This window comes from Anabas testudineus, chromosome 8 (genome assembly GCF_900324465.2).
Source record: "Anabas testudineus chromosome 8, fAnaTes1.2, whole genome shotgun sequence".
NCBI lineage: Eukaryota > Metazoa > Chordata > Actinopteri > Anabantiformes > Anabantidae > Anabas > Anabas testudineus.
The window spans coordinates 19,365,669-19,389,849 of NC_046617.1; the positions used below are offsets into that span (position 1 = coordinate 19,365,669).

The 24,181-nt window shown below is 41.0% G+C and overlaps 2 protein-coding genes across 3 annotated transcripts; both read left to right on the plus strand.

Moving 5' to 3' along the window:
• Positions 1-2,160: 2,160 nt before the first annotated feature.
• Positions 2,161-16,155, plus strand: srebf2 (sterol regulatory element binding transcription factor 2). Of its 2 annotated transcripts, none has more exons than XM_026345638.1 (20): positions 2,161-2,475; positions 5,569-5,957; positions 6,653-6,845; positions 7,033-7,187; positions 7,324-7,476; positions 7,649-7,930; positions 8,068-8,182; positions 8,267-8,418; positions 8,508-8,712; positions 8,822-8,997; positions 9,380-9,629; positions 9,785-9,954; positions 10,075-10,246; positions 10,368-10,485; positions 10,571-10,680; positions 11,165-11,297; positions 11,458-11,629; positions 12,206-12,382; positions 13,116-13,227; positions 13,768-16,155. In XM_026345638.1, exons 1-20 carry the CDS (start codon positions 2,394-2,396, stop codon positions 13,983-13,985), a joined length of 3,534 nt encoding a protein of 1,177 aa, XP_026201423.1. In that variant the 5' UTR covers positions 2,161-2,393; the 3' UTR covers positions 13,986-16,155. The 2 variants fall into 2 exon arrangements, with proteins under 2 accessions (XP_026201423.1, XP_026201432.1); XM_026345647.1 differs by having other exon boundaries at positions 13,771-16,155.
• Positions 16,156-17,093: 938 nt separating this feature from the next.
• nol12 (nucleolar protein 12) lies at positions 17,094-19,951 on the plus strand. Its single transcript, XM_026346188.1, has 6 exons — positions 17,094-17,250; positions 17,861-17,966; positions 18,045-18,093; positions 18,262-18,407; positions 19,067-19,164; positions 19,452-19,951. Exons 1-6 carry the CDS (start codon positions 17,141-17,143, stop codon positions 19,645-19,647), a joined length of 705 nt encoding a protein of 234 aa, XP_026201973.1. The 5' UTR covers positions 17,094-17,140; the 3' UTR covers positions 19,648-19,951.
• Positions 19,952-24,181: the final 4,230 nt, after the last annotated feature.

Sequence of the window (24,181 nt, forward strand, 5' to 3'; positions counted from 1 at the left end):
CTATGGAATAGGTTTTGCTCTGTTATAATTTCACTTCCTCATGACAACATTTAGTGCTTATTTTATGTAAAATTACATCATAAATTATTTTTAGGTAATAGGAGGCTTCAGCAGTCTGAGTTAGACAAATCAACATTGATTTTCTTCAAACGTTAAATCCATTTTTGTACCTGATTCCATGTTTCTGCTGCAGAGAAACAGCGACCAAGGAAACACAAAAAGATATTTGTACAAAAAAAAATTTAGGAATACAACGATAAATTTGATTTTGACTGCTGAAGCTGCACATCAAGCTTAAAAATACTTGTGCACCAAACACTAATTGGAATTGCATATAAAATTAATAATTTTAAAGGCCAGTATAAACAAGAAAAAATGATCACATTTATTACATCATACATGACTATTGTTTGAGAAATACATAAAAAAAATATGAGGCTATTCTTGAAGTATTTATTTATTTACTTTTTCATAAGGGAACTGATATATTTGAAGTGTGCCCTGAAAATTAATATATTATTTGAATGGAGTTTTGTATGTTAGAGGTTGCTGTTTTATTGAACGCAGCATTTTATAAGCAAGGACACAGATGAAGTTAAAATGTCAAGGGCGTTCATGATAACAGGAGAAGTGCGTTGATTAAACGTGTCTTAGTATTTTATTTATTTACTGTCACTGTGTCTTAGTATTTTATTTCTTTACTGTCACTGTGTCTTAGTATTTTATTTATTTACTGTCACTGTGTCTTAGTATTTTATTTCTTTACTGTCACTGTGTCTTAGTATTTTATTTCTTTACTGTCACTGTGTCTTAGTATTTTATTTCTTTACTGTCACTGTGTCTTAGTATTTTATTATTTACTGTCACTGTGTCTTAGTATTTTATTTATTTACTGTCACTGTGTCTTAGTATTTTAGTATTTTATTATTTACTGTCACTGTGTCTTAGTATTTTATTTATTTACTGTCACTGTGTCTTAGTATTTTAGTATTTTATTTATTTACTGTCACTGTGTCTTAGTATTTTATTATTTTATTTATTTACTGTCACTGTGTCTTAGTATTTTAGTATTTTATTATTTTATTTATTTACTGTCACTGTATTTTAGTATTTTATTATTTTATTATTTACTGTCACTGTGTCTTAGTATTTTAGTATTTTATTTATTTACTGTCACTGTGTCTTAGTATTTTATTATTTTATTATTTTATTATTTACTGTCACTGTGTCTTAGTATTTTAGTATTTTATTATTTTATTATTTACTGTCACTGTGTCTTAGTATTTTAGTATTTTAGTATTTTATTTATTTACTATCACTGTATTTTAGTATTTTATTATTTTATTTATTTACTGTCACTGTGTCTTAGTATTTTATTATTTTAGTATTTTATTATTTTATTTATTTACTGTCACTGTGTCTTAGTATTTTAGTATTTTATTATTTTATTTATTTACTGTCACTGTATTTTAGTATTTTATTATTTTATTATTTACTGTCACTGTGTCTTAGTATTTTAGTATTTTATTATTTTATTTATTTACTGTCACTGTGTCTTAGTATTTTATTATTTTATTTATTTTATTATTTACTATCACTGTATTTTAGTATTTTATTATTTTATTTATTTACTGTCACTGTGTCTTAGTATTTTATTATTTTAGTATTTTAGTATTTTATTATTTTATTTATTTACTGTCACTGTGTCTTAGTATTTTAGTATTTTAGTATTTTATTTATTTACTGTCACTGTATTTTAGTATTTTATTATTTTATTATTTACTGTCACTGTGTCTTAGTATTTTAGTATTTTATTATTTTATTTATTTACTGTCACTGTGTCTTAGTATTTTATTATTTTATTTATTTTATTATTTACTGTCACTGTATTTTAGTATTTTATTATTTTATTTATTTACTGTCACTGTGTTTTATTATTTTATTATTTTATTATTTTATTATTTTATTTATTTACTGTCACTGTCTGATGAGCTCCACAGGGGGCGCGGTTTATTCTAATGACACCGAAGCTTCTGATGTTTGACGTACTATCAGACCACGGCAAATACGAGCTTCTCATTGGACGACGGTGACTGGTCTCATGACAACAACAGCCTGGTTTCGACCAATCGGAGCCCGCTTTGGGCCACAGAGTCTGTTTGTGAATGACGTAAGAAGCGTAAAACAAGATGGCGTCGTCTTAAACATTAATCGGTGTGAATTAGTTTATTATAGACGTCGGCCTCTGTTGAGGCGCCAGTGTTGTTTACGGTTATTTTGGGAGAATAACAATCTTCCCAGTCAGATACGTGTGTTGAAGGTCTTGCTGGACGCCGCGCAATAACCTCCGACCCTCCGGTGACAGCCGGAGAGGCGAGCTGCTGACAGACAGGATGGACGGCGGAGAATACATGGAGAACATGGACCCGACTTTAGCGGAATTAGGGGATGAATTCACCCTGGGTGACATCGACGGTGAGTAGATGTGTGACTTATAATTGTTGTGAAGTGTGAAGTGTTTGTCGTGAAGTGTCGTCTCCGACCTGAGACAGTTGGCCTGTGGCGAGTCGCTGACACGAAGTTCGCTTCCGTTTGTTCGTTCGTGCAGAACTGGAGAGAATTCGCTTCGCTGGGCACCAGATATTAGAGGTTGACAGCACTAATACTCATACTTTGTGCAAATGAGTGCAGCTAAGCAGTGTTTTTATGAAAAGCTGACAATAAATAAACAATGCACGGGTGGCCAGTGACGTCCCTTTTAGCTCTTACCTACCAGGGACACGTCTGTGGAGAAGAGGATGTTCGTTCTACTGTCTGGGATTCTTCTTTTCTAAGTCTTTGACCTGTAAACTTGTGCTACACATGAAAACAAAAACAAAGATCCACTTGGCTCAGCGCCACTAAAATAAGTGTCGAAAGTGCAGCTAGTGTGTTTATTTACGCAGTGTTGGCTAATGAGCAGGTTTGAACTTGTTCTCATCTAACTTGAGAATTAAGATGTTCACAGTACATATAGTTATTTTTTTAAATTTAATTTAACATTGAAAATGTCCACACTGTGTTGTGACGTGTCATGTCATATATTAGTTCTGCTCTTATTTACTTCATGATTCCAATTTTACAGTTTCCTTTTCAAAATTGTGTTGAGATAGTCTTGTGTCATAATGCACTTTGAATAAAGGTTGACTGGACGTAGCCCTTTTAGTTTGACTATATTTTAGTTTTATTAAAGTTTTATTAATGTCTCATTAGAGAGTCATGCTTCAGTAGGGATGCATTTGAATGTGTAGGCAGAGTTTCCATGAAACAGAAGTGTCATGCATCAGAAAGCTGTGCAGGTGGGCAGTGAAGGGGCATGATGTAAACCAAGGCTCAGAAGATGCACAATTTAGTTTAAGTTTAGTTTTTTTTACCTTTTTATTTGTACACTGACAAACAGTTGAACAAACTTGATGAGACAACATCTCTGTAAAGATCCAGTTCTGTGCTGTTCAGGCAGACGCTAACAGCTCCCACTGATCCCGTCTCCCTCTAATCAAAACAAGTTCTGCTGTTTGGCACACGGTGAAAGGATGAGGCTTTTGGTGTAACGCCGGCCTGCGCAGAGTCACCAGATTTCCATTAGTGTGGAATTTTGCTAAATGCTAAGTCACCAGACCGGACTGAAGGACCTGTGTGTTTGTGTGTGGTGTCAGACAGTCTGAGATAAAACTGTGTATTAGGACAAAAGTTTACCCTTTTCTGGCTGTGATGCTTAATGGATTTATAAAACGCAAGGCTACAGTATTTAACAAGCATTAATGGAAAGCACTGACACTACTGCACACAGACGCTACCTGTTTTTGGTGTCTAATTGTAATTCTTCTTTCAAAGTGAAGAGACAGCACACCAGCTAAAGTTATGTAATCCCAGTAAATCACTGTGCCAAAAGAGAGAAAGATTGTGAGAAATGACAACTGAGGCTTGACTGATGAATTCACAGGCAAGCTGCAGCAAAGGCATCCCACACTCAATTTTGTCTCCATTTGGCCTTGGGCTAACTGATAATGACAGTTTCTCCGTCAGGCAGAGCAGCCACCTGCAGAAGAATTACTTGACTTATAGAAATTTAAGGCACAGGCTTTTTTATGTTAGATGTATGTTTAAGTCACTTTAAATTGGATCTCAGTTGACTGGCTTTGATTTGTCTCTTTGGGCAGCCGCTTATTTAGTGTAGACCTCAAAGGGTGCTTGTTCTCCAGATGAGCCATGTGCTTTTTTGTGTGATAGTTTTTAAAGACCTCTGTAAGGACTCATGCAGTTGACCCCACATTCATCTAGAACATTTTTCCTCTCCTAATTATTCCCTTAGCAACTGCAGCTCTGCTTATATAACCAATTTTCTTTGCTCTCAGCAGCCTATCCCCTGTCTGATAGAGTTATCATTTGTGTCAGCTTGTCTGAAGCTGTGGGGGCTCCGAGCTGCTTTGTCCTGTCTGTCATAAGCTGTCTGCAGTCTGAAGGTGTACAAGCATGCCAGATCATTATTAACAATTGTTAAATTGCAGACAACAGAAGCATAAAGCTATAATAGTCTTCACAGTGACTGTAAAAATCACATATATCCTGCTGTTCTAAAGTACTGTATATTAGAAACATAGCAAAAGAATAAGAGTCAAGTCACCACAGTGTCTTGCTTGATTGAAAGTCACTAAAGACATTTAAATATTTTAATTCAGACTTCTCCATATGAGGCAAATATAAGGGATTAACAGACAGCTGGGAAGAATTTAAATTAGTTATAAACACCAAATTTCTATTATAGTCTATTAGGAGTCTATGCAGATGACCTACACTCTGTATTGTCCCTGAACACCTCACTGGAGCTGAAACTAACAGCTCACACTACACTTTCTACACAGTATTACCTTCCTAATGCAGAGCCTACACACAAAAGCAGTGATAGGTTCTCTTATGATAAGAAATATCAGATTTCTGTGATCTTTAATAATACAAACGTAATAAACTGGCTGCTGATTGTATATTATCACACACATACACATACAGCATTATTTTGTGTTATAGTCTAGTCTCTTCAGTTTTGTGCCCTTCATTTATGTAACAAACTACATAGTGACTGATTTTAGGTGGTGTTTAACATATTGTAGTGTTTGATGACAGGATTCATCGTCATTATCAGTGTTTCATCTATCTATCTGTCCTTCAAGTCTCTCAGAGCTGCCTGATCCTTTATCTACATGCTCTTTTACCCTGCTTCTATTGTCTTTCAGGGCCATCAGTACATTCACATACTTTTTCAAGGCTAATTGTTTGAAGGCTGTTCGCTTTGTGCAATGGTTTATGACTAGACTAGCAGCTGTTTCTGTGCATGTATGTGTCAGGTCAAGGCCACTCCAGTCAATTCTCTGACCATGTTGCAATTTGTTATTCTGCAGGTTTCACCCAGTGATACACTTTCTGTTCACATAGACCTATATTGGAAATTCACAATATCTTCGTTTTGAAAATACTTTTTTTATATTTGTAGACAGATATGTTGTAATGTGTGTTCTGTTTTGTCAATTTCAGAGATGCTGCAGTTTGTCAGCAACCAAGTGGGGGACTTCCCAGACTTGTTTGAGGACCAGATGAACTCGGCAGGTTCAATACAAAATGGCTGCTCTAGCACCACCCAGCGTCCTGCCGTTCAGACCCCTCAAGCTCCCCAAACTCCCCAGACACCGGCCCCTGTTGCCTATCACAGCGCCAACAATAGTCTCGCCATCTCGCAAACGTTGTCACCCCAGTCTTTGCCCCTCACCCCTCCCCTCACTCCTGCACAGACCCCCTCCTCCTCCACCACCACCCCCTCAGGACAGCAGCAGGTGACCCGCAGCCCTCTGCTGCTTCAACCGCGGCCTCAGATTGTACAGCCCATCCAGCCTCAGCCCCAACAGGCTGCCCAGCCCACCATCCAGGTATCACCTACCTGACACCACTTTCACACTCCAGTCCTGTGTTTTTATGTATATAAATCCACATTATACTAATTTTAGTAGCAGCTCTAATAGTAGGGATGTGGTTCAGTACCATTTTATCAAATGGCAACACCCATTAACCCTGTCCTCACTCGTGTGTTTGCTGTGCTGCCACTGCACTGACAAAACAAACAACATAACAAAATTATCTTTGTTTTTCATCATCAGTCAGTGATGTTCTGCTGCACACTACTCTTAACGTTACCTGAAGGTGAATTGTTACTCAGCTACAGTTTGTGCAATCTGACGGTTTAGAGAATCCAGTGTGTCATCAGCAGTTGGCAAGCGTCCTTCACAAGTTACCAACATAAACAAAAGTTCTTACTTTAATGTGTTGAATTAGATTTAAATAAAGGACCTTTTGTTCCCCCTGCATCATCAGTACCCTTTAGAAATTCATTCAGCCATGGGTTATGTCATGGTTTTTTCCCCTCCTATGCTGAGGTCTGTAGTGTCAGAAAGCAAGTATGTGAAGGAAAGATTTTTGGCCATGAAGTTTAACAAGTCCAACAAGTTCCAGGCAGCAGGAATTATCAGCTAATGTGCTCACAAGCCCAGTCACAAACTTTAGTTGTGTTGAAGAAGGAAAAATGCAAGTTAAATGAAACTGAATTCATTATTTTACCTAAATGCAGATGCACACTCAAGGGATCCCCATGCAGACCCAGACCTTCCCAGTCCAAACCCTGGTTCAGACCCACAGCCAGGCAACGCTGCCCATACAGACCCAGGCAGCCCAAACTGTGATGATTGCATCCAATGGTGGACAGTCACGTTTCATCCAGAATCCAGTCATCTGCCACCAGAGTCCTGCTCCTGGCTTCCAAGGTGACCAAGAAAAATAGGAGGGTGTCACATCAGGGCCATCAGTACATTCACATACTTTTTCAAGGCTATCTGTTGACGCCTCTGTCACATGCAACAATTTAAAAATAATATGTTTTGTTTTGTTTTGTTTTGGACCATGATTTATTTTTAGTTTGACTGACTAATCATCATCTCTCCCGATTCCCAGTCCTACAACCACAGATGCAGAGCATCATGACATCACCACACCTCCAGCCAGTGACCATTCAGCATCAGCGTGTTCTGACTCCAACCGGTCAGACCATCCAGACTCTCTCAGCGCCCACAGTCCACACCGTACAACAGCAGGTGCAGCAAGTGCCTGTGAGTAACGTCTCTAGTGTTTGCTGCAAGAAGTAGCTCCTGCACACATTTATTTTGTTTTATGATGATGGTGTAGATGCAAAGATAAATTGAGGTCCAGCAATTCTGAGATGTTTTTTTGACATCTGTCAATCAGGTTCTGGTCCAGCAGCCTCAGATTCTGAAGACCGATTCACTGGTTCTCACAACACTCAAACCAGATGGCACACAAGTTCTTTCTACCATGCAGAGCCCTGCTGGGATCACTACTTTGACGACCCCTATTCAGAACACAGCTCTGCAAGTCCCGGTATGAACATATAATAAAAGGATTTATAGTGTTATTTGATTGATAACAACCGTTACAGTTTTGGTCTCTAAATAAAGTAATAGTGTAATAGAGTATTTCTAAATTTGTTTACTGGTACTTTTTCTTAAGTCAACTGTCTGAGAACTTTTGTTATTGCTGATTTCTGTCTCAGACACTGATGAGCAGCAACATCCTGACCACCGTCCCTGTTGTAATGGGAGGAGGAGACAAGCTCCCGATCAAGCAGCTCCAGCCAGGCTCAACCCACTGCACAAACGCAGCCAGGACAAACATGGAGCAGAGCCAGGTGACAACAGGACCAGTAGTCCAAGGAGGAGTGGTGAAGGAGGGTGAGAGGAGGACGACGCACAACATCATCGAGAAGAGGTACCGCTCCTCCATCAACGACAAGATTATTGAGCTCAGAGACCTGGTCATGGGTAACGATGCAAAGGTTAGTGATCTTAACATTAAGATTATTTTAATGGCATTAAATACTTTCAATGGAAAATGAATTCACAGATTTGACTCACGATCTTAGAAATAGAAATGTGATTCTCATGTATACTCCTCCATTCTCTTTCTTCCCAGATGCACAAGTCAGGAGTGCTGAGGAAAGCCATTGACTACATCAAATACCTGCAACAAGTCAACCACAAACTGAGACAGGAGAACATGGCCCTTAAGATGGCAAACCAGAAGAACAGTGAGTGTGTTTATAACTACAACCCTTACTACAACTACATGTGGCAGCTTACGAATTAAATTAGTTTCTCTCTCTCTGTCTCAGAGCCAGTGGCGCAGTCTGAAGATGTTGAGCTCAAACAGGAAATAGTGATGATGTCACCTCCAGCGTCAGACTCTGGTTCCAGTTCCCCTCACCAGTTCTCTCCTTACTGTGTGGACTCTGAACCAGGCAGCCCCTTAATGGATCATGATCCGGTAACACTGACTTTGTTTTTCACGTTAATTGTTGTCAAATAAAAGACAAGCTCGACCTTTGCAATCCTTTGTCTCTTCCTCTCTTTCAGGTGAAGAGTGAACCAGATTCTCCATCCTCTGTGGGAGTGATGGATCGTTCTCGTCTGCTTCTATGTGCTTTGACCTTCTTCTGTCTGTCTCTAAACCCACTTCCATCTTTGTTGGGTTCTGATGCCTCAGGGAGTCCCAACCTATCTGCTGGCCATGGGCCATCCAGAACGCTTGTCTGGTTCCCAAGTCACACACATGACTTTGGTGAGGAGGACATATCTAAATAAATAAAATATAGTTTGTTATAAATGGTGTAAATCTCTTAGAATGCATCACAAATTTACCTCTTGTTTAATGTCTTCTCATTCTCCAGCATCCTGGTTGCGGTGCCTGTTGCCATGGGTGATGGTGTGGGTGCTGAGCGGGGTGGGAGCAGTGTGGGGCTGTGTCAGGGTGCTCTACTTGTGGGAACCTGTCACACCCCTTCACTCCCCAAAATCAGTGTCGTTTTGGAGACACCGCAAACAAGCCGACCTGAATCTCAAAAGGGTTTGTGTCCAACACATCTGAAACAAACCTGAACTTTGTTTATGGCGCTACAGTGATTTTTGTTTTAATGATACATCTAAAAAGGGCCAAGGTAGTGTTTACAGTTATAGGAAAATTATTTCACAGTGTGGATGTTTGCTTATTCTTTTGTCCAGTTTTGGAATTAGACTTGATGTTTTCTCGCCTATTGAAGAGCACTTCACTCACTTTGTTTTGATGTCTCAATTTAGACTGCTTGTTCCTTGCATGGGTTTATTTTTAGTGTTTGTTAAATCATGCTCTGCTCTAAGTCATGACCTTTATTCTTCACATCTTTTCCTGTCAGGCTTCACTGAATACTTCCAGCTTACTGTTTTTTTCTCCCTGATCCTGTCTCCTGCAGGGTGATTACACAGCAGCAATGGCCAGTTTGGAGACCTGCCTGTCAGTCTTGACCAGAGCTCTTCCCTTAACCAATCTGGACCTTCTCTGCTCGCTGTCCTGGAATCTGATCCGCTACTGCTTGCATCGTCCGGTTCCTCTGGGCTGGCTTGTTCACCAGATCAGAGGAAAACACGAGGGGGACGAGGCTAAGACTAGTGCAAGAGACGCAGCACTGGTTTATCAAAAACTGAGCCAGCTGCAGCTCACAGGTGAGTGTTGAGAACAAAGCAGGCTGATAGATTTTACAGGCTGCCGTGATAAGATTCATGGTTTGGAGTGAATAAACACTGCAAAATATTTCACACAATAAATAAATAAATCAATGAAGGCACAGTGATGGGTTCTCTTCTGTTTTTCTCTGTAGGAAAGCTGCCTCAGTGTAGCAGTCTGTGGTCTTTGTCTCTGTCTCTAAGCGCTGTCAACCTCAGCGAGAGTGCCCAAGGCAAGATGGCCCCCTCCCAGCTCACCGAGATCTATGTCACTGCAGCAATAGCCCTGCGCACTGTGCTGGGGCACCACCTTTCCTGTCTGCCCGTACGTCTCTTACATTTGTCGTCACAGTGTTAGAGTATTTGTCCAATTTATCAGCACACAGAGAAAATAACAACTTTATTTCAGTCATGTCTGATTTCTTTTGTACACGTTTTCTCTCAGGGTTACCTATTGAGCTGTTCAGAGAATGTGGCCAGCCAATCGGACACAAAGATGATACCTGACTGCCTGCGCTGGCTCTTCACACCTCTAGGCCGACAGTTCTTCCTTAGCTGTGATTGGTCTGTGAAGTCAGAGAGCAGTGACGGTGTGTACACTTCCCAGAGAGACCCAGGTACGTCAGGAAAGGAGTTGAATTCACTCATACTGTGATTACTCTTCATTTCATTGTTTCATTTCTTCCTTCTATTTGAAAGATTATGTTAATAAGTTGCATGTCCTTCATCTTCCTCCAGCTGACCCCATTGCCCAGCTGCACCGCTCTTTCTGCAGAAAGCTGTTGGAGAGAGCTGTTCACACGCTCATCCAGCCACAGAGTGACTCAGAAGCAGACAAACGCAAGAACGACTCTGGGTAAGCCAGGGGCCTAGTCACTTTATTTTCCACATATGAATTGGTGATTTTATCTGCATCTGTAAACCTCTTCTTACTCTTTCAGGGAGTTTTCCAGTGCCCTAGAGTTCCTCCAGTTGTTAAACAGCTGTACAGAGGACTCTCCATCCCCTCCTCCTCCCTTCTCGACTCCTCCCAGTCACACCACCACTCCAGGTATAAATAGCATGAAGAGAACAACTCATTTCCTGCCTTTTTACAAGGAATCATGAATCACATCACATGTTTGTGTGGGGAAGACATAATATGCTATCGGGTTAATCGTCAGTGAAGATTAACCAGATAACCATCTTAATTATTACTGTCAGCATGAATGGATTTTTATTGCTCCGTTGGCTGTGCACTTACTGCACAGCCAGTTTACCTTCTGGAATTAGTTTTTTTTTTTTTTTTTATTGGATTATCACAGATAACGACCTTTGATGTACTGTAAACCTTCAGTGGAAGAAATGTTAATTAGTTAAAATCTTAATTAGATTCTTGTTGTTGCTCAACATGAGATCATAACACACATACATCAGTTTTTACAAAGAGACAAAGATGCAGGCATGTTCTTTACAATCAGATTATCTCTGAATCGAGACTTTCAGCTTTGCAACCAGGCTGGTGGAGCATCATTTCCCTGTCTTCTTTCTACTAGTGGGAGACCCAGTGAGTCGCTGGTGGGCCTTGGTCCTAAAGGCTGCTGTGCATTGGCTGCAGGGTGATGATGTTGCAGTCAGGACGCTGTTAGCAGAGGCAGAGCGAATGCCAAGGGCTCTACACACCCTAGAGTAAGTAAAGCGAGAGTAGGAAGGTTTGACAAATTTAAAATAATTTTCAACTGGATTCAGACACATTAAGTGACATTTACACAGGACTTTGAATGGCGTTAGTAAATCCAAATACATTGTACTTGTTAAAAATAAAATGGACCATCCTCTTCTGTTTCAGCCACCCTCTACCTAAGGCTGTGCTGCTGCTTTGCAAGGCAGTTCAGATGAGTTTGTCCCCTCTGAAGGGAGAAGGGGTGGTAACCTGCCTGTCCCTGTGTGACAGAAGCAGCAGTTACCTGTGCTCCAGCATCTCTGTTCCACTCACCCAGTCTGGGAACTTGCTGAACAAGGTAAACTGCAAACACTCCATCATAAGCACCAGCATTAATCTCTCCTTAAGATCTGCTCTGGGTTTGTGGTTTAAGTAATCTTTTCTACTGACTTTTACCCACATAAACAAACCAGAAACCTGACGTCAATTTATTCAATCCTACACACATTCTAACACTGCATGCAGGCTGACGTGGGGCTGTGTGTGTGCGCAGTGTGGGTGGCAGGAGGTGGCTGTGGTGCATTGTAGTTGCATTGCATGATCCTGAAGCCGAGTGCAATGTGTCTGCAGTGCAGTACAGAGGCCTCCCCAATCTGCACGCACCCGCTACACACCCCACCGCTAGACTTCACTGAATCTCATGTAGTCCTTCTAATTCTTTCTAAGTCTCTGTTTTTGGCCTATGTGCATGTTGGGCGAGGCACAATAGTAATGATGGTGGTGGGCTGTGGTTGTACTGGCAGATTTAAGTCACCCTTTGGCATCTCTTATAAATATAGTACTCAGTACATCAATCACAGTGTAAAATAAATCAGAACCTCTTTAGTAAATGCACCAAACAGCTCTTTGATTTTTGTCTCTCTTCTCCTCGAAGGGTGTGGAGCTCCTGGTCTGTGACCTCCTGCTAACCCTGAGGACCAGTTTATGGCAGCGAGGAGGTGTCAGTAATGGAGAGCCTGGTCCGGCACCTGGATCCCAATTGGCTGGTTTCCAAAGGGACCTCAGTGCACTCAGAAAGCTGACACAGTGCTACAGACAGGCACAACACAAGGTAAATGCTTAATGTGGTCACAGGTCAGATGTGTTGAGAAATCAGTGCAAGATTACAGCCGGTCAAGATGAGTAGTTAATGATAACAAGTATGAGCCATTCAGTTTTTTAAATTGAAAACAATACACATCAGGCGTTACCAGAGCTCAAAGTGATTAGAAAACAGTTTACACTGAAAAGAAGGCACCTATCCACATTTTATAAAACAACAAGCAACAAGCCACAAACTATGAGTAATTATGTTTGTGGCTTCTTCTTCTTTCATTGTGTCAACAAAAGCTATGCAGTGATAATAAACCTGTAAATCAGCTGGGACCTGTTAATTGTATCCAAGATAAAACAACGTCATTCACTGTTTCAGACTTGGAAGTGAAGGTCTGTCCTACTCTAAGCGGCTGCAGAAACCTCACCACTGTTTAACATATCATCAATCATAGTTGTAAGATTTACTGGAGTAGTTATTACTGCAGCTGGAGGGTCTTTAACAACTGCTGCTTTCACATTGGTCGGTGGTCATTTGTTATATTTTGACTTGTGCACAACTCCCACGAATTGCATAGTTTTACGAGGTTCTGTTTTAGGAGCAGCCGTGAGGCTTTTTGCATGAACAGCCTCCACTGAGGGCAGAATGTGTCCTGTAGATCTGCTTGGTAGTAAATGTGCAGTGAAGTGATGTGAGAGCTTAGTGTTTGTCTACTCCAACATCACTGTTATGGTGTTGTTTTTTTCTGCAGGTGTTTCTTCATGAGACCACAGTGAGGCTGATGGCTGGAGCCAGTCCCACGAGGACACACCAGCTACTGGAGCACAACCTCCGACGCAGGGCTCACAGCTCCTACACTGCAGGTAAAGGAAGAGTCACACTGATATTTCTATTTCCTCACTGATTAAAATTAGGCCTGTGCAATATCACCAACAATTTATATCTCAATATAAGGTGTTTTATATCCACATAATGATACATACCAAGTGTGCATCAACTCACATAACCCCCATCCACAATTGTGTGAATTGGGTCCATGTCTGCAGATGATCTGCAACATCAACCTTTATCTCAGATATCTTGAGATATCGTCTTTTCCCAAATAACTTAATCTTTAGGAGATGTCGTCTTAGATCCACATTCAAGTACACATAACAAAAACTGTGGATTTTGTTTCCCAGCATTTCCATTGAAAGGGTTTTGGAAGGCTCAGCAAGAAAATCCTCGTCCAGTCTTTCTTTAATCTTAACTACTAGTGTTGAACTTAAAAAATTACAGGGCAGAATGAGCCTGTATTCATATGTAAACACACATAGCAACCGAACACACATACACACACACCAGAATACAAAATATACTAACTGAACTTTTCTTGTCTTTCTCCTGCCCCCTGCTCCTGTCAGAAGGTGAGTGCGTCCTGGGCGAGAGGGAGAGGGCTCACGCCATCCTTCTGGCCTGCCGCCACCTGCCCATGCCCCTGCTGACTCCTCCTGGCCACCGAGCCCGCCTTCTGGCTGAGGCCAAGCGCACCCTGGAGCGAGTTGGAGACCGTCGGTCCCTGCAGGACTGCCAGCAGATCCTGCTGCGCCTCAGCGGGGGCACGACAATCGCTGCCTCCTGACCACATAAACAAACACACAGACACACTGTTAAAACAAACACGGTGATCAGGGCTACTCACAGTACACTGAAAACTGTGAACTCTATGATTTGAAACTATATGTACACCAGGCTGTTATATGTCTCAGCCATTCACATACTTATTTAGATCAGGTCCATTAATATAAAGAGTGAGCTTCAAATGGCTGTTTTTTACCGTCACAGCTGCTTTAACTGTCGGCCTTGAGTCCAGACTGCAGCTAAATCTTTCACATTTGCTCATTTAATGCATAGTTGCAGCACAATCATGCCACCTCCTGGTTGTTAATGGTACTAATAATGGGCTAACAGCCTCATTTTATACTGTAAAGTGCCTTGTGGTGACTTCTGTTGTGATTTGGCGCTATACAAATAAAATTGAATAGAATTGAATTTTAAACAACGCCATACAACCAGGAAAATCAGGTTAATAGGCCCCAAAGGGAAAAGGGACCATAATCTAATAACTGTTCAAATTAATGCAAAGCAGCTGTGCATTTATTAGTCAGATACCGAGCTGGTTTGTTTTCGGCGCACAGCAAAATGAGTGCTACAACAACTGTGTAACGTCTCATTATGCTTGCATGCTTCACTTAAGGGCTTCAGAGTGTTCAGGAGTAGACAGCCGAGGTCTGCAAATCACGACTGTGCTGTAGGACGGATGTAGGACACAAACAAGCTTGCTTTTAACCGTACAGTGCTGAGTAGTGTCTCTTCTTATCTACCTCATACACACTACAGTGCCAGCATTGTACTGTGGAGTGAAATAGGTTAGTTAACACGTCAGTGATCCTGAATTTGAAGTGACTGTTTGAAGTGATGCTTCGATCAGTGCAGTGTCATTCTAATACAATCTTGCTGAATCGCTTTATTTAGACTTTAGGGTGCAGTAGAATTTACAGCATAGAATTTGACTTGTTGCAGATTATGCAAGAATGGCAACCAAGAAACATGGAAAGTAATATTTTAAGTACCAGAGGGGAACAGCCAATCATGGGCCAACAAGTAGAGATGGGTTTCGATAGCATTTTATCAAATCTGTTTAACCAGTCAGTTTAAATAAAAGGGTTCTGAGTGCAGAACTAAGACAAACTCAAGCTGTTATGTATAATAAACATTGAAATTAGTCTTCTTCTGTTTTACATTAATAACAAAATTCAACTGGCACAAGCAGAAACACTTAAGCAACAAATATCTCCTGTGTTTGTCTTTTTTTGTGTGTGTCAGTCATAGGTTTGCTGAAGAGTGAAGGTTAATTCATTTTGATAAGAGATTAATTTGGCTGTGGAGCTTAGAACTAGATCCAAAACTAAACTTGCTATGGGAACCCATCCCTACTGATAAGTTTAAAAATACATACACACACACACACACACACACACTCATTCACATTGTGATTGTAAATAGGTTGTACATAGGCAGATAAACAGAAGTAGATTGAACAAAAGTTCTTACCTATAGCCTAAGAGGAGACGCAGGTCAAAGAAACATGTCACAGTTGGTTTGTAGTAGTTTCTTGTCAGGACCTGGTCTCCGGTCTCACCCGGAAAGTGATACACAATTATTACCACACACTCAACCTGATGCAGGCCTTGCATGTTGGCTTTAAACCAAGTCACCGATGGAGAAGAGCAGCTGTGTCTGGTTTAAAATTCCTAACATTTACAAGTTATTACTGCAGGTTAAAGAATCAAATCACACATAAAGGTTCAGGCAGAACACCAGAATCCACCTGTGGAGGTTCTGGGTGGTGTATCACTTTGTGGCGTGAACACACTGATAAAAGTGAGGGATTGTATTTCTTGTAGCAATGTCGCATATGATGTAAAGCTCTCAAGCTAAATGGCCTTCATGTTGTGTACAAAAAAAAATATTTTATTATGTTTCATCATTTTTGTTATGATGGAGGAGTTTGCGTATCTTTGTGAGATCCTTTGTCCAATTTGCTTTTTATTTGTAGCTGTCAACATATACAAGACACAGCACTTCTGTCATTCTCATTTCTGTGCTCTGATTATCTTATTTAATGGTTATGTAATATTAATATAAATGCTTTTAGGGTGGGAAGGGAGCAGTTTTACAGTCATTGTTTTATATCTGTGAAAGCAGAGTAGGGCCAGAAACCGTCACAGACAGTATATATAATTAAAGAGGTATTTTAATAAAAACCTCAGTTTAAGCTCATTATTTTAGAGTCTTTTTTTTTCTTTGCTGTTTAAAAAATAAAAGTAAACACACATTTATGCTATTAGAAACTTTGTCTTCCAGGTCAACCCAAGATGTAGGTGAGCAAACGAAAGACTCGTAAAAATACTTTAGATTTAGCTCTCCTGAGACGGTAAAATGCAAAAGAAGAACGTGAAAGTGGTCCTCAGCAGCTGGACTTTTTGCTTAATGTTATGATTATGTTACAATTTATTTTTGTCTTTTTCCCTTTGCGTGTTTTATGGTATAAATGTATGTGTTAATTGGAATGTTTTATAATAAAATGGCAGAAGTTGTTGCGTTGTGTATAGTTTTTATTTTATTTCATGTAATAAATCTGAGTATAAAATATCTAGTCCACACTTGGACACACACAGTATGATGCGAAAGTATGTTTATTCAAATTAATCAAGAGCTTGTGCAGGAGGGATTAAAAAATCTATAAATTATGACAGAACATTAAAATGAGATGAAGTTTATATTAATTATATAAAGTTATATTTATACCATATATTTATACTATATATATGTATATAGTTAATCAAGTTCATTAAGGTGAAGATGTGTGCACAGTCTGGTAGAAAACTAATGAATGTTGAAATTGGTTAGGAAGAAAAACTCTTGGTAATAATGGATGCTGAAATTAAATTCTGTAAATAATAAAACGTTTTTCATTTATGCCAAAAGATTAATATATAAAAGAAAAAATTATTCATGGCAACGAATACATTTATTTTGAAGAAGTATCATGGACATTTACAGTAACTTAAATAAGGATAATAAATCCTTAAATAAACATCCAACATTTATCCAAACGTGTATGTTGAGCGGAACGTTTTCGACTGTGGTGTACGTGTTTCCAGACGGACAGATGAATGACGTGCTCCTTCATAAGACGCGCCGGAAGTAGTGTTCAGTAAACACACGTGCAACATGAAAAATTCAAAAAAGCACAACAACGTTTCCAAAAAGGCAAAATTCAAGCCAGGGTCGAAAAAACGAGAAAACAAATGCATCGTGATGTTTGACGACAAAAACAGACAGTAAGTTTATCACCGATAATCAGCCTTTAGCTGTTAGCATCACTGGTTTATTACAGGTTAGCTCTAAGTTAGCCTGTATCAGTGTCTCTTTAAACAGTTTGTATTAGTGTGTTATCTATAGTTTAATTTATTACAATATGACTTATGATGATTTAATGTCATGTAATTAATGTATCATTAACCCTGTTGCTCATGACTAACCTATGATCAAGTCACCAACCATTATTAAGAAATAATCAATGAAAGAATGTCAATTCACAGTTTTACAGTGTTTAAAAGTTATGTCAATTAACAGGTCCACTATAAGAAAAGTGTTTGATGTCATGTTACATTTTGTTTAAATGGTAAAACACTTGTGTTGATAGTTTTCTTACAGTGTACATATAGTATACAATAGTTTGAATTCTATGGGTTCAAATACTAAGATTTTCTCACTAAATGAGGAAGCAAATGTCATTTTTGTCATTGTTTTATCTTTTTTATTCTCCATTGTCTCAGTGCCACTGGAATTATCATTATATGAAAAGCTCTTATATGAATGCCACTTACTGTTCTAATCTGCACACATTTAAAAAGGTGGCTGTTGATTTAAGTTGCTTCTCTCCTGCAGGGAATATCTCACTGGTTTCCATAAGAGAAAAGTGGAAAGGAGGAAAGCAGCAGTGGCAGAAATCCGTAAGAAAATCAAAGAAGAACAGACGAAAGTTCGGGAAGAGGTGAGTTTAAAGTAAGAGAGCAGAGTGGTGCCTGAGCTTGTAAAGAGAGGCTGAACTGACGTTAATGTCTCATTTCAGAGGCATAAGGAATACATTAAGATGCTCAAGGAGAGGAGAGAAGCTCTAGGTGAGTCAGTCATTTTACAGATTTTTGAACCAGTGGATCAAGTAGTTGCTGAAAATGCTTTGTGACAGATTCAATTAACATTTACTATAGGTAAATATAAGAACCAATCGGACTATAATGAGAATCTTTGCTTACTGTTTTGTTTCCTCACTTGATCACATCTCTTAGAGGATGCCGAAGATGATCTGGAAGATGTGATAACCGCCACAACAGAATCTGTACAGTACGATCACCCTAACCACACCGTCACGGTGACGACCATCAGTGATCTTGATTTAACAGGGGCTCACATGCTCGGACCCTCAGCAAATCAGGTGAGCAGTTCATGTTCAGTACATGTAACAGAACACCTGCTTGTTCTTGTTCTTTTCAGATTTAGGTGTGATGTAGGTCAGTTTCTCCTGGAGAACACAGATTTCTCTGCTATGTCTATGTATGTATGTGACTGTTTGCATAACCAGATTTCATAATCAGCTTTGTACAAGTGATTGACAAGAACACTGCTGACAGGGAAAGTAGCAAAAAAAGAATGGCTGGATGACAGGAGAGCAATACCTTATCATAAAAAGGTGGCACTAAAACTGAATCTAACACAAAGTGACATGTAGACATGTAATTAAGTCGGTTTACATATCATATTTTTTAAATGTAGATAGTTCACACTTTGAAAATGAGCTTCATTGTGTCTGTGGACTGTATTTCCCCTGGACTATTTAGCCTTGAAGCATCTTCTGTCATCAAACATCCAAAATCTGTGAGCCAGAATCTGATTTCTGATCAGTAATCAGATGATTTATACTAACCAGGATACTACATGTAAACACGCTCCCACATTATCCTGCACAGTCTGACTTCTGTTCAAGTTCACGTAATCTCAGTGAGTGAAAAACAAAAAAGATGGAGAATTCTGGTCACATATAAAACATATATGTATTATTGAACTACATTAACTTTGGCAACCTCTGCTTTCAAGGTTACCAGGGAGTGTGAGGATGAAGAAAAGGGGGAGGAAAAGGAGGATGAAGCTGCTGCAGTGCCAAGAAAAGCTGGGAATCCAATCGTGAATAAAAAGTAAGTTGTTTATCATTCAGTTCAGTATCAGTAAGCGTGGCTCGTTTTCAACTGGCTCATTGTCAGACGACGTGTGATAAATATTTGTCACTGTTTTTGAGATTTTAAAAGCAAAATATCTGATCAAGTAATCAGACGATGAACACACACAGTGATGGTGCCAAGTCACCACATTCTCCCACAGCACAGTGATGACATAACAGCTGTCCTCAGATGTTTCTCGTCTGCCGGCCGTCCTCTGACCCCAGCTGCATTTCTCTCTCTGTCTCTCTTCCCCGCTGTTGCAGGATCCGCTCCCTGACGGCGGCACTCAGCACTTACACCAGCAAGCGGAACAAGAAAGGGAAGCAGGAAAGACGAGGGGGACGAAGCCGACGGACAGACAAGAGAGGTGGTGTCACAGAGAACAAAAACAAAACGGGGAGGACCAGCAAGTGGCAGAGGCGTCGCAAGACTGGGAAGAGGGTTCATCATCAAGACTGAAAGATTTTCTGTGAAAATATATTGTAGGGTTTGAACTGTAAAGAGACTCGACTTGTCTGAATCGCGTAAGAGGTGAACAAACCGGAGTTATTATGCTCCTATGTTTGAGCACGTGTTTCCTCAAAAGTCTGTAAAATACAAGTGGACGCACAGAACGTGCCCTGTGTTGGAAAAACCTGCCTTTTGAAACCTTGTGCTCATATTTGTACATTTTTGCAGAGCGAAACTGTTCTTGTCATGTTTTTCATACACACTCTGCTGTATTTAGCTACATTTGGATTAAATGAGAGATGCATCTCGCTAATAAGTCACCTTGTGTTATTTCACTGTGCTCTATGAGGAATTTGTCCCCGTGTGGTCTATTGTTTAATAGGAAACCTGATGCTGTTGTCAACATCCTCTGCAGAACATCAGGAAATCAACCCTTAGCTCTGGGTTTCCTCAGAGCTCCGTGTTACCTGTGTGATGGTTGTAAAGTTGAAACAACCACAGTGTCTCTCAGAGCATCTTATTTGCTGTTAACATGGAAATAAGCCACTGGTTTTAATGTATGTTACCCCCCCCCACCACCACCACCACCACCTCACCAGTGTTTATTTATTTACGTTAACCTGAGCCAGCATTTGCCAGATGTCACTAGCATGAGCGTTGCATTTCGCTTTCTAAAGCCCATGATATTCAATACAACAGCTCATTAGAGGAACCAGCAGGCGACTGGCTCCATGTTGGCTCCAGGTCTGCGTGATTCAAGGTCTCCGCTGCATTAACTGGGAGCCACCATGGCCGCCGCAGCTGCTTCAGTTTCAGTCATTGTCGCTGCAGCCAATCAGGTTGATGTGAGAGTTTGGCAGCTCCAGAGTGTAGAGAGCATGTGAAGAGGAGGCATGTGCGTGATGGGGGTCTGATGGGCAGTTTACCCTCGAACTGCAAATGACATGTTCTGACAGAAGCTGACGGTAGGAGCTTCTCCTGTCAGGTAACCATCCCAAAATGTTGGCTGCTGCTTTCACTGTCCTACTTCTGTCTTAATAGGTTCAGTTTCTTGTCTTTTATTGGAGGCGGTGGTTCTTGTAAAAGCTGTTAAATTCCAGCGCTTGTGTGTTGTGGTTGGTAGTAACGCTGCTCTGTGGTGAGTTTTAACACAGCTCTCACTGGATTGTGTTTCACTGTCCTTGAGTGTAATTAGTTATCACCTACTCTAACAGTTCCGCTTTCGATCTTGCATGAATCATGAATTAAAAGAACCTCGTTACTGATACACAGATTATGAAAATGGGGCCTGGGGCACAGAGGAGAAAGAAGCCCCTCCAGGACAGAGGAGACAAGACCACAAACGAGTCTCGTGTCATTTTTCTCCCTTTGTGACCATTTTTTGTTTGTTGTGTTCATTTTTTGCCTCCGTGTGATGATTTTTGCCTTTTTAAAGTTTGTTTCACTTCATAAAGACGTTCTGCTCTAGGGTCCCTCGACCTGTGCCTGGTTGTTAAGTCTGCTGTTTGATATCCATCCATGTCTTTAGTGTTTACTCTTTGCTTACTCCTGTCTACAGTATAGTTGTGTCACAGCCAGACCTAATAGAAAAAAGAGTGGTTTTAATTAAAATACTGCAGCTGACACAGCTACACCTTCATTATGATTTAGCCAGATGTGTTGTTATGATTTGCTTCACAGTATATTTCCCTGTTGTTTCGTAGTTTTTTTGTGGGATGCAATGAGTGGGCAGGTTTTGCCTCCAGACCCACCATGCCCCATTCCAGCACTGAGCCCACCTGCCCCAAGTTCCAGCCCAACATCTTCGACCCCTCCCGCTGCCACGACTGCCTGCGCCAGAGGCACCTGCACGTCAGCGCAGGAGAGAGCTCGGAGGTAGCACCACTACAGAAATCCATCGCAGGGACTGGAACTGGGGCTTTAACTGGGACTGGATTAAGCAAAGGAGTATTGTTAACGCCGATCCCATCCCAGGCAGAAGAAAGAGACACCAGCAGCAAGGTGAGAAAGAAGAGAAGCCACAAAGGAAGAGGGAGGGAGAGGTGGAGATGGGAAGAGGATTCAAAGTGTGCTGAGTGATGGGATTAGCTGGACATGAAGAGAGCATTAGTGGTCACAGGTGAAGTCAGTAAAACAGGAAATCAGAATAAGAGACAGCAGTGCTGCTGGAATCAGCTCAATTCAACACTTCTATTTATTTTCTCTGACAAAGAGCTCAGTGTTTCTGTGAGTGAGTAAAAAATTATTAAGTTAGTTTAATGTAGCTCACGTGGAAACACAGTTAAATCATGTTTTAGTGTTTGTTGCTTGTGAGAAAAGGTCAGAGACAAAGAATAAGAGGCATCAGTGAGGAGCAAGGCGGTAGCAGCGACTCTAATTATAAATTAATGACACTGGATCATTTACTCTCTTCATGGGAATCACTTGTAATTTTAGACAAAGGGACAGCACACAGAAAGGATGTGTTATACCGTCTTAAACTATGACCACCTGACGTTTTTCTATATTATAACTCTCCTGCCTGGATTATAGTAATATAAAAGTATGTGACAGCACACAGCACGTTGGGATCTGTTCTTTTGTAATGATTTCCATAAAGTTATAGACACGGGTGCCCAGGTGTGACATTTGCAGACAGATTCTTCTATTTCAAGAGGAGGGTTTATGGCAAGAAAAAAAGGATGAAATATTAATGAGGAGAGCCACGAGCCAGGTCGAGTTGCAGAGGTGTAACCCTAATCGAACGGCAGACTGAACATGTGTCAGAGAGGACACAGGGGACAAACACTGTTCAGCTGAACCTCTATTGTAGAAGAAGGGCCCAGACAGACACATGTAGGATTGTTCTGTATGTGAGCGGCTGTGTTACGTCACTGAATCTCTTTACTAAAATAGCTGTTACCTGTCTGAGAGTCTGGTCGTTTTGTTAAACATCATCTTTGGAGGGACAAACAGCGACTTCACTGCTTCTTCCTCTGGACGTGAAGATGCAGTCTGCTACTGACATGTTGTGATTGGCCTGTTTTTCATCTCGTCATCCTATCAGGAGGACTCTGACTGCCTGTCGGTGGTGAGCAGCTACTGTGATGTCATTGGAGGCCGTCAGGTTGATGGAGGAGGCTCATTGTGCATCTTAAGCCCCGACTGTGAGCTTTACATCTGTGGTGGTGACGACGACGACAGCTCGGACAGGTAACACAGTGGAAAGTTCAACTGTAGACTTTAATGTGTAATTTTAGAGGTTTAGTCACCTAGATCAGTCTCAGTCTGCTAAGTCCTGCAGACTACTAACTTGTATTTCTTGATTTATCTTTAAAATTCATTATATCCTCATTTGGTTTTAACTCTCCCCTCCTCCCGTCCTCCCTTGCTCTCCACATGACCAATCTCTCACCTTCCCATCTCTGCTCTCATCATTCTTCTTCCATCTCCTCTTCCATGCAGCTGTCGTGACCAGAGTGACTACCACGAGTTCAGCGGCTCAGTCAGTGCAGACGACGAATACCTGTCGAGCCGTCGACGCTCAGTCAAACTCAGCATGACCCGGCTTGACCCCCCACCCCACCGACCCAACCCTCGGGCCTGGATGGACGACACTCGGAGCAGAGACGGATTCAGCAGACGATCAGGTAAATGAAAGGTGACCGTGTGCGTTGTTGTCTTTGTTTTATCATTTCTACACAGATTAGATTAGATTCACTTCCTCTCTCATTGGAACACGTCATTCTCAATAGACCTTCAGTAAACTCATGACTTACTGCACTTGACCAATCCGTATCCAGTTACAGCCAAAGGTGTTCTTTACTTGGCAGCACTGTTTGATGTCAGCAGCTGAAGTGTCGCAGAGCAATTATCAGTAATACAATATAACTCGTTTTGTGTCAGGAAACCTCTGGTAGTTGAACTCTGACGTGTGCATCTCTTATTTCTGCTCTCCCTCGATCTTCCAGGGTTAAAAGAAGACAGAGAGAGGCGTGAAAGTGGCTACTTCTCCCTAGGGAGGGCAGCGGGGGCCCGTTCACTCCGTGAAAGCAGCCCTACTGCTCCTTTCCGCCATTTTGAGAGAGGCCACCCCATCTTCAGCGGCAGAAACGTTGAGCCCAAAGACACCGTCCCCTTCAGAAACCCTAATCTTGGTGTGGCCTCTGAAAGGCAGATACCAGAGAATCTAAACGAGGACCTGCCTGAAGAAGCCCCTCCTCCTGACCCTTATGAAATTGCTGTTGAGGTTGAGGCGCAAGTCGGCCCCCGCTCACCAAGTCCTACTCCTTTTAAGATAGCTGAGTCGCTTGCCTCAACCACCCGGAAAGGTTTCAGCTGCTCATACGGCCGAGGAGACTCATCTTCTTCCTATCAACAATCGGGACGTTTTGATTCCTCAAGGCAAAGCTCTGCTCTGCAATCTCGCTCTTCTTCTCCGTCACGTGGAAACTCACCATTTAGACGAAGTGAGTCCACAACCTCCCTCAGCAGGAATAAATTTGATAGTGGAGGGAGGTCTCAGAGGCTGGAGCCAGGATCCAAAAGCTCCTTGCAAAGTGCA